We start from the raw sequence: 16530 nt of genomic DNA, 5'->3' as shown, positions 1-16530 counted from the left end.
CAGGCCTGGCATGGTGACCGCAAGTGGCGTTTTCCTGTCTCTTCGACTGGGTAATGGTTTTTATTGTATACTGGGTATTGTGGAGGATGTCTTGTCACACCCTGGCTTCTGTTATCTTCCTCTGCTGAGTGGTAATTTTGTTCCAGTGGCTCTGCTAAAACTCGGTAATTCATCATGTGTAAATCTTAGAGATGAACTTCTTGTTTGGGGTCTTTCACCAGAAGGGAGATAAGCTCTCTGAGGGAGCGAGAGGACTTTGTCTGGTTTACAGCACATCCTGTGCTCAGGCCAGCTGGTAGGATAGGTTCTCTGAGGTGGCACTCAAGATCTGAAGGAGTAAAAGTGACAAGGCAGGGGACCACTCTCTGGGCCCGGGTGGGAGGAGGAACTAAGTGTTTATTAAGGGAAGAGGGAGACTCAGCTCGCGGGTTTGGGTTCCAGTCCTCGCGCAAGAGGAGACCGTTAGGTGGCTTTAGTGGGCAGAGTAAGTGAGATGGGGGATGCTGCTCCTTTAAGAGGAAGCCAGCATTCCTGCCTTGTGGGTGATGGGCTGTGGGGGCTGGGCAGGACACCAGTGAGGGCTGTGGGGTCGTCCACTAGAGGATGGCGGTGGGCTGAGGGGTGCGTGCTGGCAAGGTGAGGAGTGTCGTTTTGGACCCAGTTGGAGTCAGCACTGATAGGACGGGCTGGGCTGGGCTGCGTGTCGGAGAGGGAGGAGCAGTGGGGGAGAACACACCCTTTCATGATGTCTTCACTGGAGCACAGGTGATGTGTGCCCCGAGGAGAGGAGGGCTGAGGGACAGCCCAGTAGGGACATGTTTAGTTTGAGATGCCTGTAGGTACTCGTGTGGAGGTGAGGAGTGAGGAGGTAAGGGGCATGCAAGTATGCAGGTAGCTGTGGGACGTGCCAGCCTGGAGTTCAGGGACAGGTTGTTGAGGGTGAGGACATAGGGAGGTGACCCTGGCCCCAGAGGACACCCCTGGGGAGGGCTGCAGGGGCCAAGAGGGCCTGGCAGTCAGTGTTGAGAGGCCTGGCAGAAGGGAGGGTTGCCAGGGAGGCCGGAAGGGTGGCCCCGGCGATTGGCGGTGAGCTCCAGGCAAGCTGGGATGAGGGGCCTCAGGAAGGGGGAGGGTCAGCAGGGAGGGCTGCGCTGGGGCATTGGGGCATTGGACACCAGAGACCGGCTGTCCCTGGGCCTGTGCCTGTCCCGCCAGCCCACCCGTGGCTTGGGAGCTGCTGCTGGCTTGTGTGGGCAGTGCCCCCAGAGCTGTGGGGTGGGTGCAGACTGTAGCCCCTTTAGACGGGGAGTGAGGACTGCTGCTCTGACAGGTCCCCAGGGTCCAGGCTGCCGGGACCACCGCCCACAGCAGCCATTAGTGCTCCCTTCCCGCCCGGCTCTGTGCCCCTCCCACTGATGTCTCTGAGCTGGTGAGCTGGCGTGGCCTCCAGACGCCCGGCCTGCCCCACGGCGCCTTCACTGAGGCAGCTCTGCTGCCTTGTAGATAAGTGCGGGGGCTGGGGCCTCCCCGCTGTACGTGGGCGTCCTTCTCACCAGGCCCTTCTCGAGGGCACCTCCAGACGACATCTCCATGGCCCCGTCTGACCAGCTGCCTGGTTCCGAGTCCCCAAAGCAGGAAGGTCTTCACAGGATGAAGCCGACTAATTGCTGTGCCAGGATTTCACATACTCTGGGTGCCCATCAAACGTCTCTCAGCCGTGTACGGAGACATGAAACGGAAAGGCCAGCTCAACTGGGCGCTCACGCCAGACTCGTGGTTTCAGTACCCAAAAGTGTTTTTCTCTTTAGAATCCTTTTTTTGGAAAAGAAATATGAAATTAATTACAAGGATGGTGTACCTCCCTGAGCCATCAGAGGCTCCTCCGAAGATCGCTCCATTTCCATGTCGCCTTCTATTTTCCGCCTTCCAGAGGGCTGTCACCAGCCAGTCGGCCAGCCCAGCAGCTGCCTGTCCGTCCCAGCCGGCTGTCACCATCCTTCTATTTTTAGCCCTGGTTTGGTCCAGAACTTGACAAGATTTTCAAACTAATAACTGGATTGTCAAAGAAATCAGCTGTCACAGGATGGTCTGGGAGGAGAGGGGAGGGAGGGAGGCAGGAAGCAGCCTCGGGGACGGCCCGGTGCCGGGACCAGGGCCAGACTGAGGCAAGTGGGGTGCCGCCCAGCCACTCGCCCCTTCCGGGAATGTAGCGTGCCTCGCCTGCAACCATCAGGTCACAGCAGCGCAGCCACCACACTTGAGAGAGCAGAGCGTCTCTCTTCTTGGGCGCGGGGTTGTTCTGATGAGGATGCAGGAATGGACTGGGTGAGTCAGATCCCCGAGTGAGCGTCTGCCTGGGAGGGAGCAGTGGGTGGTGTGGAGTGACCTTCATGTGTGGTTACTTTGTGTGTCTACTGTGCATCAGGTTGTGTTCTGTGTTCTTTGATCTACTAGCTAAAAGGGCGTCGAGTATGATAGAAAGGTTAAAATAAGATGGACAAGGATGAACTTTTCATAGGCAATTTTCTTCCCGCGCCTCTGCACGCCTCCCGCAGCTGTGGCTGGTGCCTGGGCCCTGAGGGCGGGAGTGGGACGGAGATGCGGTTTCTTGTGTGTGCCCCCGACACACCTCCCTCAGGTAGCATTCAGCCCTGCTCCTGCCTACCCCACGGAGCTTCCCACAGTCTTATCCTCTGGTCAGCTCTGGAAGGGAGGCTGACGGGCAGTGGCTTTGCTGGGATGAGGTCAGAGCCTTGGCTGCTCTGATCACCAGTCCAGAGCTGCAGGATTCCAATGAGACGGCCCTCTAGGTTCCAGGCGGAGAATGGGGACTTATCTGAGGGGGGCAGTCCCCTCTGAGCGCTTGGCCTCTCAGAGAGGCAGGGTCATGTGGTGGTCAGATTCAGATCTTTGGAGGGCAGCCCTGGGGGGGGTGGTCTTAGCCCTCCCCTGCCCGACCTGCTTGACTCTGAGTGATCCCTTAGCTTCCTGGAGTCTTGGTCTCCTCTTTTAGACACAGGAGTGTGGGAGCCCCCAGGCTTGGTTGTAGACACAGTGGGTGATGGAAGCTGCCTAGGATTCATTGTAGACATGGGCGGGTGTGGGAGCCCCCAGGATTGGTTGTAAGGGTCAACATGCAACACGGTGCTAGGCACAAAGGGAACACTAGAAGACAGGGCAGCATCCTTGTTGACCACCAACACGCAGGATGGCCCTGGGACATTCATGGACCCAGCAGCCTGGGTGCTGCCCTCACCTGAGGAGGTGGGCTGGGCGGCATGGGAGAGGTGGAGGTGGGCCTGCAAATCTTCTCCCGCTCCACTCCTGCTGGGAGGGGTCCTTCTCTGCCCTCGTCTCATGTGTGTGCTGCCTCAGTGTCACCCAGTAAATCGGCATGAGTGCCCTCACCAGTTGGCCAGCGGCCCTCCCTGCAGCCTCCTGGGAGCCGCCACCTCGCTTCCAGCCCCCAGGTCCTCACTCCTAGTGCTGGTGGCTCCATGTTCCATCCATCTGCCCTCCTTCCCGTTTTCCTGGTCACAGGCCCTCGGACCTCAGGGGTGTCCATGGCATGACTGCTCTTGCAGAGTTGAGGGCTGTGTTCAGTGCCTTCCTGTGGGATGGATCGTGGGGCTGGACCTGAGCAAGGACGGTTGAGGGGGGCAGTGACCCAGCTGTGCAGGGGACCAAGGTGGCCTGTGAGGGTGTGTCCTGCTGGGGGCACCCACTTCCCATGGGAGATCCTGTCTCCTCCCAGGGCTTCTGTTGGCTCTCTCCATTATGCGTTATCATACCTCCTGGGACAGCAGCACACTGAGTGGGCCCCACTCCCAGCGCTCCCAGATCCTAGCGTTTGCCACGTTGCCCTCCTCTCAGAGCCCCGCCTTCTTGATTTCTTGGCTTTGGTGTTCATTTTTCACACACGTGGCTTTAGACCCCCCATGCAGCATGTGGATGTAGTTTGCATATTGTCACGGGGCTTGCCCCCTTGGTCTGCTGTGAGGTCTCTGAGCTGACTGCCACCCTCACTGCTGCATAGTGGCCCTTGTGTGACACTGCCATTCCTTTCCGTTCTCTGGACCCGGCTCATGGGCTGGTCCTGGTTTTCAGGACCACAGACAGTGCACAGTGACCTTCTCACGCGTTTCTCCTGGCACCTGAAGGAGAGCGTCTCCTGTACACACTGTGTCCACCGGCAGGCGGTGTGGGTGGACCACGCCATTTTTCCTTACTGACCGCCCAGCACTGCTTGCTGACCCTCGGACCAATATGCTTTTCAGCCGCCACAGGTCTGTGAGTGAGGTGCTGCAGCTGTCATCTCTTTTCCTGAGTCCCCATTACCTTCCGTGCACGGGGCCGGCCAGGGCCAGGGCTCGGGCTCTTGCGGGGCGGCAGCTTGTCCTAGCGAGGTAGAGCATGCACTCCAGATGCAGAGTACACGTGGGGTGTCCCGCTGTGGGTGGGAGGCGACCTCTCAGCCCTGGTCCCGCTTTTGTGGGGTGAGGACGGTTCTGCTGTGCTCCTGTGATGGGCCTGGACTTCCAAGCCAGGTGCTTGACCCAGAGGTGAGCGCTGCCCACCTCTGTGCCCCTGCCAGGACAGCTCCCCCGGAGGTTTTGTGGTCCACCCCCAGCCCCTCACTGACCCGGTGCCCTGTGCGCCAGGTGCTCAGTGTTTGCTGACTTCTGTTGTTAACATCATTAGAATTGCAGAGAGACTGGCTCTACACATCACACACACACACCCCCTGCACTGCACACATCACACCTGCAAACACACACACACCCCACACACTGCAAACATACACACACCCCCCCAGGCTGAGGAGGGTCATCCCCTTGACGTGGTTTTCATTTTCCATCTGCTCCTTGCCCTCCCGTAGGCCTGGGTTCTCCTCCACTCGCACACTTGGGCCTTGAAACCTGACATGCAGGAGAAGGTGGGCTCCGAGTGCCACTGTGAGCAGGAGCAGTGCTGCCTGAGTACAGAGACTGGGGCCCCAGGAGGCTCAAGTCAGGAACCAGTGTGAGCACTGGGCAAGTGCTCGATTTCCTGTTGACTCTGTCCCCAGCACAGAGCTTTATGGAGGACACACTTGTTGTTTCCTGGGGCATGATTCCAGACCAGCATCCAGTGGGGCCTCAGGGCCAGGCCTGTGCTTTGTTGTCCTTATGGGAGTCTCGCAGCCCAGCTGCACAGGCGTGTGCTGGAGAAGGGGACTCTGTTGTTAGGTCGGTGGGGTAGGTATGCCCTGGACTGCCGGCCCACAAGCTGATGCCCTCAGCAGCCCTGAGCTGCTGGCTTGTTTTTAAGTATCAAAATACAGAAATTTTTGTTGCAGTCATCCCATTGCTCCATGACTTTGAGATGTCCGAAGTCTGAATTGTTTAGTCATTTGTGTCTTGACAGGTTCACTTCCTAACTCTTCCATGCCCCCACCTCCCTGTGGCTGAGCCACAGAGCTTGGAAGTGCAAAGGGGAGGAATGTCTCACAGAAGAATCAGGACTGTGGCCCCAAGAATGGCTGCAAGGTTCCAGGCAGAAAATCCCCCAGCTGCCCAGTCCCCTCTCCTCAAGGACGCCCCTGGCCGTGGGAGTTCAACACAGCCCCAAGAGTAGCCTGGTCAGTCGTCGTGCTCGTCTGCATTCGAGGACAGGCCATGGCTGCTCTCTGAGGCATTTTAAAATTAATTCCTGTTCACACAGTCAGTCTCTAAACCTTTAAAAAATCGTTCTTAGGAGACTGAAAAAGAAAAAGGCCTCAGGTTTCAACATCAGTGATGAGCAGGGGTCATTCGTGCTGCGTCTAGAGGTGTGGGCTTGATAAGTATTAGTCAATTCTCACTGGCTCTTCAAAGATGAATTGGAGATACCCAGAAGGAGGAGCAGTTGGCAACAGAAAAGACCCAGCCCATAGTCACTAGGGGAGTCTGAGACAGCACAAGGGACAGGATAGAGGGGGAACACGGGAGAGGAGGGCAGGGGCCAGCCATGGACTCTGCTGACTGCCACGCCAGTGTCCTGAGCCCAGCGGAGCCTACACCCTGCCGGAGCGCATGGAATCTTGACCTCAGGACTCCTTCCCGGCTCTGAAATGGCAGGATTGCTGCTGCACCCGTCCTGACACCAGATTCTTTTCCTGACGCACATCTTGTACCTCTGGACATGGAGCGCAGGAGGGCAGGATATGGACATGCCTTCCTATGTCCTCCTACCCAGCCGCACAGCATCAGAACCACGTCCATAATAGTAAATAACAGCCCAGTCTACTTCGAGAAGACATTCTCGCTTCTCTTGAGCACTAACACCCCAGGGTTCATGCTTTTCCTTGTCATTAGCAGCCACAGCCGTGCCAGGTGACAGAACTTGGCCTGTTGCTGCATACCATGCTCTGTGGCTCTGGGGCACTTGGGCAGGGCATGTGCCGTCCCCAGGGTAAAGTCTCCCCCGGGGCCCAGTGGGCTGAACACTGACTGAAAAGCTCTGACAGAGGGAGCAGACAATAGCAGGGGAGGTCCAGAAACAAGAGACCATGGGCAGGGGGCGAACAGCACAGTTCGAGGAAAAACTGCAAACGCATCCCAGCTTCCACGCTCATCACACCGTGCCTGCTTCAGCACCCCTGTAACCCCCACCAGGGGTGCCCAGCGAGGCCCGGCCAGGAGCACCGGATCATTAGAATTCCCCATGCCGTCAGTGCTGCCGGCAGACACCGCAGACCTTTCTGGTATAATTTAATCTCGGCTGCTTTTTTATCTTCCATTTTACACATGTACTTTCCAAGAACAGATATTTTATGTTGAATATGGATTCAAACCCCAGCAGATCCTGCACAGGCAGGAATGCAAATGACGGCTCCCTCCACCGGCTCTCAGGGGTGATGAGTTTTGGCTGAGACCATGACCTTTGACCTGTGGAGCATGTGGTCCATGGTAACTTCCCAGGTGGGCAGATTGGACGATAGCCGAGGAGCTGCCCACAGGCAGAGGAGGCTGGGAGCCCGAGAAGGGTGGGAGTGGGCCCAGACCAGCACTTCCGCTCATGGAGGGTGAGCGTCAGCGCCCAGTAGAGCTCAGGGCAGGTCTGGGCGCAGGAGCTGTTTAGATTCTGGTGCGGCCACTGTGAAGTGTGACCACCTCACTCAGTTGTCTGAGGTTCCTGGCAGCCGGGCCACGGCCATGACAAGGACAGTGGTGGGGACCGTGGTAGTAGTGGGGACGGCAGTGGTGGTGGGGACCACGGTGGTGGGGATGGTGGCGGTGGTGGTGGGGATGGCAGCAGTGGTGGTCCCAGTGGTGGTGGGGATGGTGGCAGTGATGGGGACAGTGGTGGCGGTGGAGACCACAGTTGTGGTGATGGGGACAGAAGTGGTAAGGATGGCCGTGGTGGTGGCGACGGCAGTGGTGATGGGGATGGCGGTGGTGGTGGGGACCACAGTGGTGGGGATGGCGGCAGTGGTGGGGACGACAGCGGTGGTGGGGATGGTGGCGGTGGTAGAGACAGCGGTAGTGGGGACCACAGTGGTCGGGATGGCAGCAGTGGTGGGGATGGCGGTGGTGGTGGGGACAGTGGTGGTGGGGATGGCGGTGGTGGTGGGCATGGAGGCTTTGGTAGGGATGGCAGTGGTGGGGATGGCGGTGGTGGTGGAGACAGTGGCAGTGGGGATGGTGGCAGTGGTAGAGATGGCAGTCCTGGTAGAGGTGGTGAGCTCCCATGTGCCAGGCATCGTGCCGAGCATATGTGTACCCACTCCTTCAGTCCTCACCACAGCCCTGGAAGGAGCTGCCCTGTCGCCTCTGGGGAGGTGTTGGTACGGTGCCCAGGGCCCCACAGGTGTGAATAGGATGATGGTGATGACGGTGAGGATGAAACAATAGGGCGCCTTCCGGGAGCACTTTCTCTGCGTCAAGCACGGCTCCGAGTCACTTATTCTCTGACCCTCCCAGCCTGGAGGTGGCTCCTATCATTGTCCCCACCTCACAGACAAGGCACTTGACTTCCAGGGTTTCCAGCCGCCTATGCTCTGACCTCGCCTGTCTGTCTGCTGCATGGTGCTGAGCTGTGCGGGGCCCAGGGGCAGGGCTTCCGGCCTCTCCGCACCTTGGTCTCCTCTCCTAAAAGACTGATGAGTTGGGAGAACTGCCTGAGCCTGTCCACCAAGAGCGCTGTGCAGCTGCCACGTTCCCCCAGACGTGAGGGTCCCCGTGGCCTGCCAGGTAGCACCAGGACCTCCTTTCCACGGATGGCCGGGACGCCCCTAGCAACTGAGTTTTCTAGCCAAGCTGCACAAATTGAGCATCAGAACGCAATGGAAAAGTGAATTAAAGCAATTAGGCCTGCTCCCTGACTTGTATGTCAGCGAAGTGGCGCCTGTTTCTTCTTTCTCAGTTAAGGGGAGAAAATAATAAGAGTCGGTAAATGGGCCGCTTAGCCCGTCATGATTAATTTATTCCTCGCTGCGCTCTGGCAATTTGTAAACTCCTGACTTGAGCAGCTTTTACGCTGACCTCTGTGCCGTCTGCTGGGGAGCCTTCCAGTGCTTTCTCTCTGCCAGAAGGAAGGAGGGGAAGCACAGACCGGCCACCCAGGTGGGGCAGGCGGAGCGAGAGGCAGTGTTCTCAGTGTCCCTTGGAGCAGTGCCTTCCAGGAGAGTGTGACACCTGCCACGTGGGAAATCTTACATTTCCTGGTAGCCTCACAGAAATGGGAAAAACTGGTGAAATTGACATCAGTATTTTATTTCACCCAGTACATCCAAAATATTATCTTTCAACCTGTAATCAATATAAAATTAGTAAGAAACATTTGACATACTTTTGCTCAGACTCAGTGTGTGAGATCCGGAGCGTGTGGTACGAGGACACACATCTCCATGGAGACCCCCGTCGTGGACAGGCAGCCCGGGAGGCTGCGTCCAGAGCAACCAGCCACTCACACGCCCCACTGTAACTCTGCGTAGGATGAAATATTGTCTGTTTCATCTTTGTGTGTCTGAGTCTGTTGCCTGACACGCAGCTCCACGCACACACTGGCACATGCACACCCTGAAGGTGAGCCCCAGAGGGCAGGCTGCCTGACACCCAGCTCCATACACACACTGGCACATGCACACCCTGAAGGTGAGCCCCGGAGGGCAGGCTGCCTGACACCCAGCTCCAGACATACACTGGCACATGCACACCCTGAAGGTGAGCCCCAGAGGGCAGGCTGCCTGACACCCAGCTCCATACACACACTGGCACATGCACACCCTGAAGGTGAGCCCCGGAGGGCAGGCTGCCTGACACCCAGCTCCATACACACACTGGCACATGCACACCCTGAAGGTGAGCCCCAGAGGGCAGGCTGCCTGACACCCAGCTCCATACACACACTGGCACATGCACACCCTGAAGGTGAGCCCCGGAGGGCAGGCTGCCTGACACCCAGCTCCAGACATACACTGGCACATGCACACCCTGAAGGTGAGCCCCAGAGGGCAGGCTGCCTGGCTTCTGCTGCGTCGTGCCCAGGGTGCGGAACAAGGCCTGCCATCCTTGGTGTGTCCTCACCGAGTGAATGGATGGACAGTGAAGAGCAGGACCATTTGTCCTCACTGGGTTCTCTTCTCTCTGCTTCTGTCCCAGCGTGTCCTGAGCCACCGTTGCGGCGGGATGAGCCTGATCGCACCATGGTCAGGCGCTGTCCAGTCCTTCATTTCTGTGGCAGGCGGACTGGCTGTCTGTGGTCCAGGGAGGGTGTCTGACTTTCACTTAGGAGGAAGCGTGTTCTCAGAGCTGGGAGCTCAGCCCTGTGGACATGGGCAGGCTGTCACCGGCACCTGGGGTTGTAGGGCTGTCACGAGGTTTGGAGGAGGCCGTGTGCTTTGCAGAGGACTGCTCAGGCAGTCAAGTGTGCCCCCAGACGCCGCGTGTGACAGGAGTAGGTGCCCTGATGCCCCTCCATGAGGTCATCCTGGCGCAGGAAGCTAAAATGCTTGGTGGGCCGTTCTCTTTTATGCACCAAGCAGCTCATGCTCCCGTCAACTCTTTAGGAATGTTTTAAGTTAAACACAGTTCATTTTGTGTCTGATGTTAGAATTTGAAGATCCATTCCAAAGAGGTTAGAAAGCAGGGTCCTCCCTGGTACCTTGGCAGACTCTCAAAATGACCAGATGCGCACAGGCAGGTGCGCTGGGGTACTCCCTGGGTTGGGATCCCACCCACAGCCCGTGGGTTGATGCATGTGGTGCATTTCCTTCCTTGGACATTTTCCTGAACCCACCAGGTAGCTCGGCAGGAGAGTAAGATGTCATTGCTGCCTCCTGGGCGTGCTGCTCAGGAATGTGATTTTCTTGTTAAACTTGTTTGCTAAACCGTCTGGCATTTCCCACAGATGACAGTTTATCTAGCAACAAGTGCTACTGCTATTACTGTGATTATTACTACTGTCAGTGGCAGTAATTACACTAATAATAATTGAACAATGGCAGCAGCAGGTGACACTTGCCTTGTGCTCTTTATATTCTGGCACTGTTGGGGACATTTTGCACATAGTAACAATCCAGTGAGGGAGGGATGTTATTACCCCATTTACAGATGAGGAAACTGTGGCACAGAGTGTTATGAGACTTGTGCAGGGCTGCACAGCTGATTGATGCAGGACTGGGGTTTCAACCTTGGCGGTTTAACGTCGTTTAAAAGTGTGCACGTGCTATTAGTTGACCCACTGTGCTGTTTGAGCAACTGTTCACTGATCGCCACCACATGCTGTACAATTTATCTTAAGGACATGTGGACCTGTTGGTGTCGCAGAGAAGATGGATAACCCTGTGACGTAGGTGGGAATGCCCAGGATGCACCTGCCGAGTTCTTTGGGGTCAGGAAGGTGGTGGGGCCTGGGCTTGGACCCAGGTCCTCTGACTTCTGAGCTGTGGTCTTTTCTGCCCCACCTCACTGGTGCCCAAGCTCACTTGAACCTCTGCAAGGGGCCAACCAAACAGAGAACTGTGGGGCCCCGGGAGGGGACCCGCTGGCCACTTTCCTGGATCCCAAGGACACTGATGTCTCACCACTTCGTCCTTCGTGGGAGAGTGTCCGCGTACAGATAGTCATACTTGGCAGATGGCGATGTAGCTCCTCTGACTCTCCGGAAAAGTGGAACCTTTTGGGCAAGGAGGACTCAGAGCCATAACTTTGTTTGCTCTTTAACATCAGAAGACTCACCTCTTGCAACCTCCCCAAGAGGCAACAATCAGCAGCAGGAAGATTTCTCCCTAAAAGATGTCCCCGTAGCATTATGGTGTAAACTGTTGGGAAGAGCCCGGCTCAGAGGCCCCCACCTGCCTTCTGCACCCCACTCACCTGGGAGCTTTAAACAGTACCTTCGCTTGCCCCGAGGCTGTGTGAGTCCAGGTGCCACTGTTGCCGAGGTGGCGTCGACAGGGCCTCTGTACGGTGTGGAAGACCAGCTGCCCTCCACACACTCGTGATGTCACATCCAGAGTGTCCAGAGGGCAGTCGAAACTGCCCGTCGTACCGAGAGTTGGACAGTAACGTCTGCCCAGGCCCCCCCCCCCCGAGACTGTGGGCTGCTGCCCTGCCGTGTGCCGGGGCCCTAGAAGGTCCAGAGCTCCCTGGGGGATTCTGATGTGTGGGCACGGCTGAGAACTGCTGACCTCCAGGCCGTGTAGGCGGGGAGGGGTTCCATCGCCCACAGTCCTTCGCTGACCATTGTGGACCGTATGTGGCAGCATGGGAGAACGTGAGTAACTCAAGGCTGATTGTGACAGGCAGGAGGCAGGAGACCAAGGTGCGCCCTTGCTGTGGCTTTGTTGACCCGGTGGCCTGTCTCTTGGACGAGGGGATCTGGGGCCAATTGTAGGGACTTCACTCATCTTTGATTTCTTACCATGTCAGTGTTGTGAACAAGCCTTCCTTTAATTTTTATATCCTCTAACGTGGCCATAGCATTGTTTATGGGAAAGTTAAGATTGAAAACTTAATTGCCCTCTACAGTTTGCTGACTTGACCTCTGATGGGCCTGGTCTCAGCCCCTCCCTCCTGTCATCTTATCGCCGACAGACTCATCCTGGGGAGAGCTGGTCTCCTGTGACGTGACCCAGTGACGGCTTCGTGAGCGACGGCCCGTTACCCGACTGATGTGTATAATGCAGAACAGCTCAGGCTAATAAATGTGCCGTGCGTCCAGATCGGAGACAGCTCTGCCCAGTGCATAAATAAGACAGGCCTTTTTAAAAAAGAAATCTGTATTTAAGGACGTGTTTGGCTGTGTCTTTGCCTCCCGTAAAGGTCACCCACATAGATTCTCCTTCTTTAGCATTGCAGGCTGTGAAGCGCTGGGCATTTCTATTCTCCCTCCATCCAGTGAACCTGGGGACTAAATTAGATTCTGAAATTGAGTGTGCAGTGGAGTTGGTGAGCTGCCGTAATGGGAGGGTATTGCTTCTCACCTTGCAAGTAGCGAGGTCATGATAATATGAAGCGAAGTGGATTAAAAATAAAACCAAAGGTATTTATTTACGACCTGCTCAGAATTGGATTGGCATCCGTGTAAGTTGCAGCTAATGGTGAAAGACAGCAGATTGATGTTGATATGTCCCCTGGGACATTCTGCCAGTGAAATTTGCTCTGTGAATTCAATTTAAAGGCCCCCAGAAAGTATCCAAAATGCAAAAGGAAATGGGATGGAGGAAGGGGAAAAGCAGCGACAGTGTCACAGCGTTGGAAGAGAGTCCCAGTGTGTGCCTAATGATTCGGGAGTGCGGGGAGGACCCTGGGATGGTGGGAGGCAAGTGTGGGGACACAGACCTGACACAGGGCTGCGTACCAGGCACTGACACCCCCAGGTGGGACCTGGGACCCCCAGATGAGGACCCCAAGGCCCTGAGACAGTCTGTGGCCGGTGCAGCCCACACAGCCAGGCGGCAGAACATCCAGGATCTGAGCCCAAGCCTGGCTTCCAAGTCCGTGCCCTGAGTGCCCCCTGTGGCCGAACTCTGTGCCTAATGGCTCAGCATCCCCCACCACAGATAAAGGGGGTCGGGGCTCAGAGAGGGGAGGTCAGTTCCCCAAGGCCACACAGTAAGAGAGCCAGGGGTATGAACGCAGAGCCCCACTCCTCCTGCAGTGCCCACGTGCCAGCCTTGCCAGAGTGGGGAGCTCGGTGGACAGAGGCCGTGAGCTGCTGCAGGTGGGGACGGAGCCCCTCAGTCTCTCTGGGCCGCTCCTTTTCCAGACAGGCAGCTCGGGCAGCCTGAGTCTGATGCCCTCCGCCACTTGTCGCCTGCTGGGAGCTGGGTGGGAGCAGCACCAGCTCCCTCAGAGCCCCAGCCACCCTCCTGACTTCCCCTGATCCAGTTTCTGCATGGGATGAGGCAGGAGGAGGGCCCTGGGGCCAAGTTCTACAGGACCAGAGCCCGCAGGGCCATCGGAGCAGTGTGGGCCCCTCCCTAGACTTCTCTCTGCTGCCCGAGTGGCCCTGGTCCAGTCCCCCGTTCTCCTTCTTGAGACTCCGTCCCAGGAAGCCATCCTGGCCACACAGCCCTTGAGCCTACCCGACTCCTGCCAAACCCCTTTGGGGGCTGGGCCCTGCACTCTGCGAAGCCTACCCCGTCTGTGGTGGGGTTGCCGGCTGCTCTGGCCACGGCCGTGATCTGTCGGGAGGGGCTGGGCTGCGGGCCCGAAGGTCGGTGTACCTGGCTGAGTCTCACACGTGCTCTTTTTCCCAAGCTTCCTCAGCTGCGGTTTAGTTAGTCACTGTCTCTTCAGTGTCCCTCACCCTGGCTTTCACACCATGTGCTCCCCAGGCAGTCCTTCTATCCTGTGAGGGTGGGCTAAGTGCCCAGCCCACCAAGACTTGGCCCAGCTGCAGGGAGGGTGGGCTGGGGCAGGAGAGTGGCTCCAGCCTGGTCTTTCCTGGAAATACCGAGAATCGAATGAGTGACACTAATGAGGGCTGTCTGGTGTCCACCTGCCCTGTGTCCCCACCCAGCGTGTGCCTGGTGTGCACCCGCCTGGATTTCCCCCCCGCGTTCCTGTTGAAGGAGCTGGTGCTGGAGGAGCGTCACCAGATGCCCAGACATCTGTGCCTAAAGATGCCAGGGGGGCGGTGCTTTACTTCCGATTCTGGGGTGATCCTGGAGTGGGTTGGAGGCTCCTGGGCCAAGGGACACACCTGCAGCCAGGCCCACAGGACCAGGGCCTGGACGCTGTGGTGCTGGGGAGAGTCAGCGAGATGAGGTCACAGATGTGGAGTGCCGGGGCCACGCAGCCTCAGTGTCCTAGCAGGTGTCGTCTCCAAAGTCTGAGGCCTTTCCTGGCTGCTGGGCCTGTCCTGGTCGAGTGCGGAGGGGACACGATTCCTGGCCACTGAGGGTGGGGGCTTGGAAACTGCGGAGCCCCCTGCTGGCTCACCCCCACTGCTGGCCGGGTGTGTTTCCTCAGGGTTCCCACGTACCCACTGCTGGTCACCTCCTCTGACCTGGGCTTGTCTCTCTCCCGCCAGGAGCTGCTGCTCTTCCTCCAGAACCTGCCCACAGCCCAGTGGGGCGATGAAGACATCAGCCTGCTGCTGGCCGAGGCCTACCGCCTGAAGTTTGCCTTTGCAGACGCCCCCAATCACTACAAGAAATGAGCTCGGGGCCCACTACAGCAGGCCTGCCCCCGCTGGCTGGCTGCAGGCCCGCCAGAGAGGCCTCGCCGGAGCAGCCCTGCCCTCTGGGGAGGTGCCAGGACTGGGTGCCGGACACTGCCCGAGGCCTGACTGGGGCGGGGCTGCCTCTGTTTTCCAAGATACCAAAGAGAGCCAGGGGAGGGTCTCGGCCATGCTGGGGGCCAGCGAGGGGTCAGGCGCCTTCCTCCCCCAGCCCCTGGAGCGTCCTTGCCAAATGACCACCTCCTGGGGCCTCCAGCCTGCGGCAGCCTGAGAGGCAGACCCTCTGGGAGAGGCCTGCTGCCTGGGTGCCAGGGACGAGGGAGGTGGCAGCCATCTCGTCCCTCCTTTGAAATGCAGAGTCTATTCTGTTGAGTGAAAGAGAATAAAATATAGACAAAGTCAGTGAATGTTGCACTAACCCACGGCCTCCCTGGGCTCTCTCGGGGCCTGTCCCAGCCAGCCATATTCCTGTAAGTGTTCGTCACTTTAGTGTTGGTGTGTACTTGCTCTCCTGGTCTAAACCCGGCTAGAAAGCGATGGCAGAGCCCGACGTGTGAGCCACCGAGGGCCTGGGGAGCCTCTGGCTGCGGCAGGCTGGGAGCAGAGAGGGCTCAAAATTGCCTCACTTGCTGTCTCCATTCTCTTAAAAGAGACTCCTGCCCCACCTGGTCCGTGTCAGGCACCTGGCTGTGGGCGGCAGCTGCTCTGCTGGGTGCTGAGGAGCACACAGGAGCCTGCAGCCCTGGGGACAAGCCACGCAGCTCAGGCTGAGGACACTGCTCCCTCCAGGGGGCCCCCAGACAGGCAGGGTTTAGTCACTCTGATGGAGCTGTGAACATACACGGTGGGGCGGGAGTGGACAAGCTTCTGGGAGACGCCCCCAGGCCTCCCCCTGGCCTCACCCCTTTTCCAGGTCTCCAGTGCAGCAGAGACTTGACTGCTTGCTGCTGTTTACCGGTCACTGGGGTGGTGAGCCCAAGTGGGGGGGGGGGTCCCTGACTGGCCCTGCCTGGGGCTTCCCACGCCCTCCCTGCCCATGCAGAGAAGCACCTGTCAGACGAGTGGCCAGCGGTGACATGGACACCCCTGTGGGGCTGTGAGCTGCTCTGGGCCGCAGCCACAGCCTCTGACCCCTGAGCCCAGGAAGGCTCCTGTCCTCAGCGCCTGCTTCTGCTCTCAGACTCTCATCTGTTTACAGGCATCTCTTCCTGCCATGTGCCCGACCTTCTGGAGCAGCCACACCACCGCCCGTCTTTGCACAGCTCAGGCGCTAGGACACTGCCGTTGTAGGACAAAGCAGAGGATAGGAATATATATATACACACACACACACACACACACACACACACACACACACGCGTGCACGTATGTGTGATGTGTGTGTTCCTTTTTTTATTAAAAAGATTCTTGGGTCATTACATGTGCGTTGAAATCAGTACAAAATATGTGCAAATGTCAGATGTTCCTAAATCAGCAGAGGGACCTGCTTGCCTTAGTCCAGATGGAGAGGGCACCCCGCACTGGTCCCTGCCCACACCCAGGATCAGGGGTTCCTCCGACCAGCACACAGCAGCCTCCAGGCTACCAATCTTTTACTAGCGGGGGCATCCAGGTCCAGAATTGCTGCGTGGCTGTGAGCAGGGAGCCTCCGCCTGCTTAGCCAAGACCCCGCCTGGGAGCTGCCCGTCAGAGCTCAGATCGCTCTGCGTAGCCAATACGTTGGGGACACAAAAGGTCTGCCCCTTGGGGCAGTTTATTTTGCAAATAGGAATGATCTACACAGTTAAGTGAGGTTCCGCGCATATTTTCACGTGTATGTAAATCTGGAACTAAATGTGAGGGATGTTGACGGGGTCCTTGGAGTCGGAGCAGGTCCAT

The 16530-nt window shown here is 57.8% G+C and overlaps 1 protein-coding gene across 5 annotated transcripts in view; it reads left to right on the top strand.

The window, feature by feature from the left end:
- TBC1D22A (TBC1 domain family member 22A) overlaps nucleotides 1–15054 on the top strand; it is a 343202-nt gene extending 328148 nt beyond the window's left edge. For all 5 annotated transcript variants that reach the window (XM_014864482.3, XM_044777626.2, XM_014864481.3 and 2 more), the window contains one exon: nucleotides 14503–15054. In XM_014864482.3, coding sequence (XP_014719968.1) covers nucleotides 14503–14631 — 129 coding nt within the window. In that variant the 3' untranslated portion in view covers nucleotides 14632–15054. The remainder of the gene's footprint in view (nucleotides 1–14502) is intronic.
- The last annotated feature ends 1476 nt before the right edge of the window (nucleotides 15055–16530 follow it).

Source organism: Equus asinus, chromosome 4, assembly GCF_041296235.1.
Source record: "Equus asinus isolate D_3611 breed Donkey chromosome 4, EquAss-T2T_v2, whole genome shotgun sequence".
Lineage (NCBI taxonomy): Eukaryota > Metazoa > Chordata > Mammalia > Perissodactyla > Equidae > Equus > Equus asinus.
Note: the sequence above shows the minus strand (reverse complement) of the source record. Positions and strands in the feature narration are given on the sequence as shown.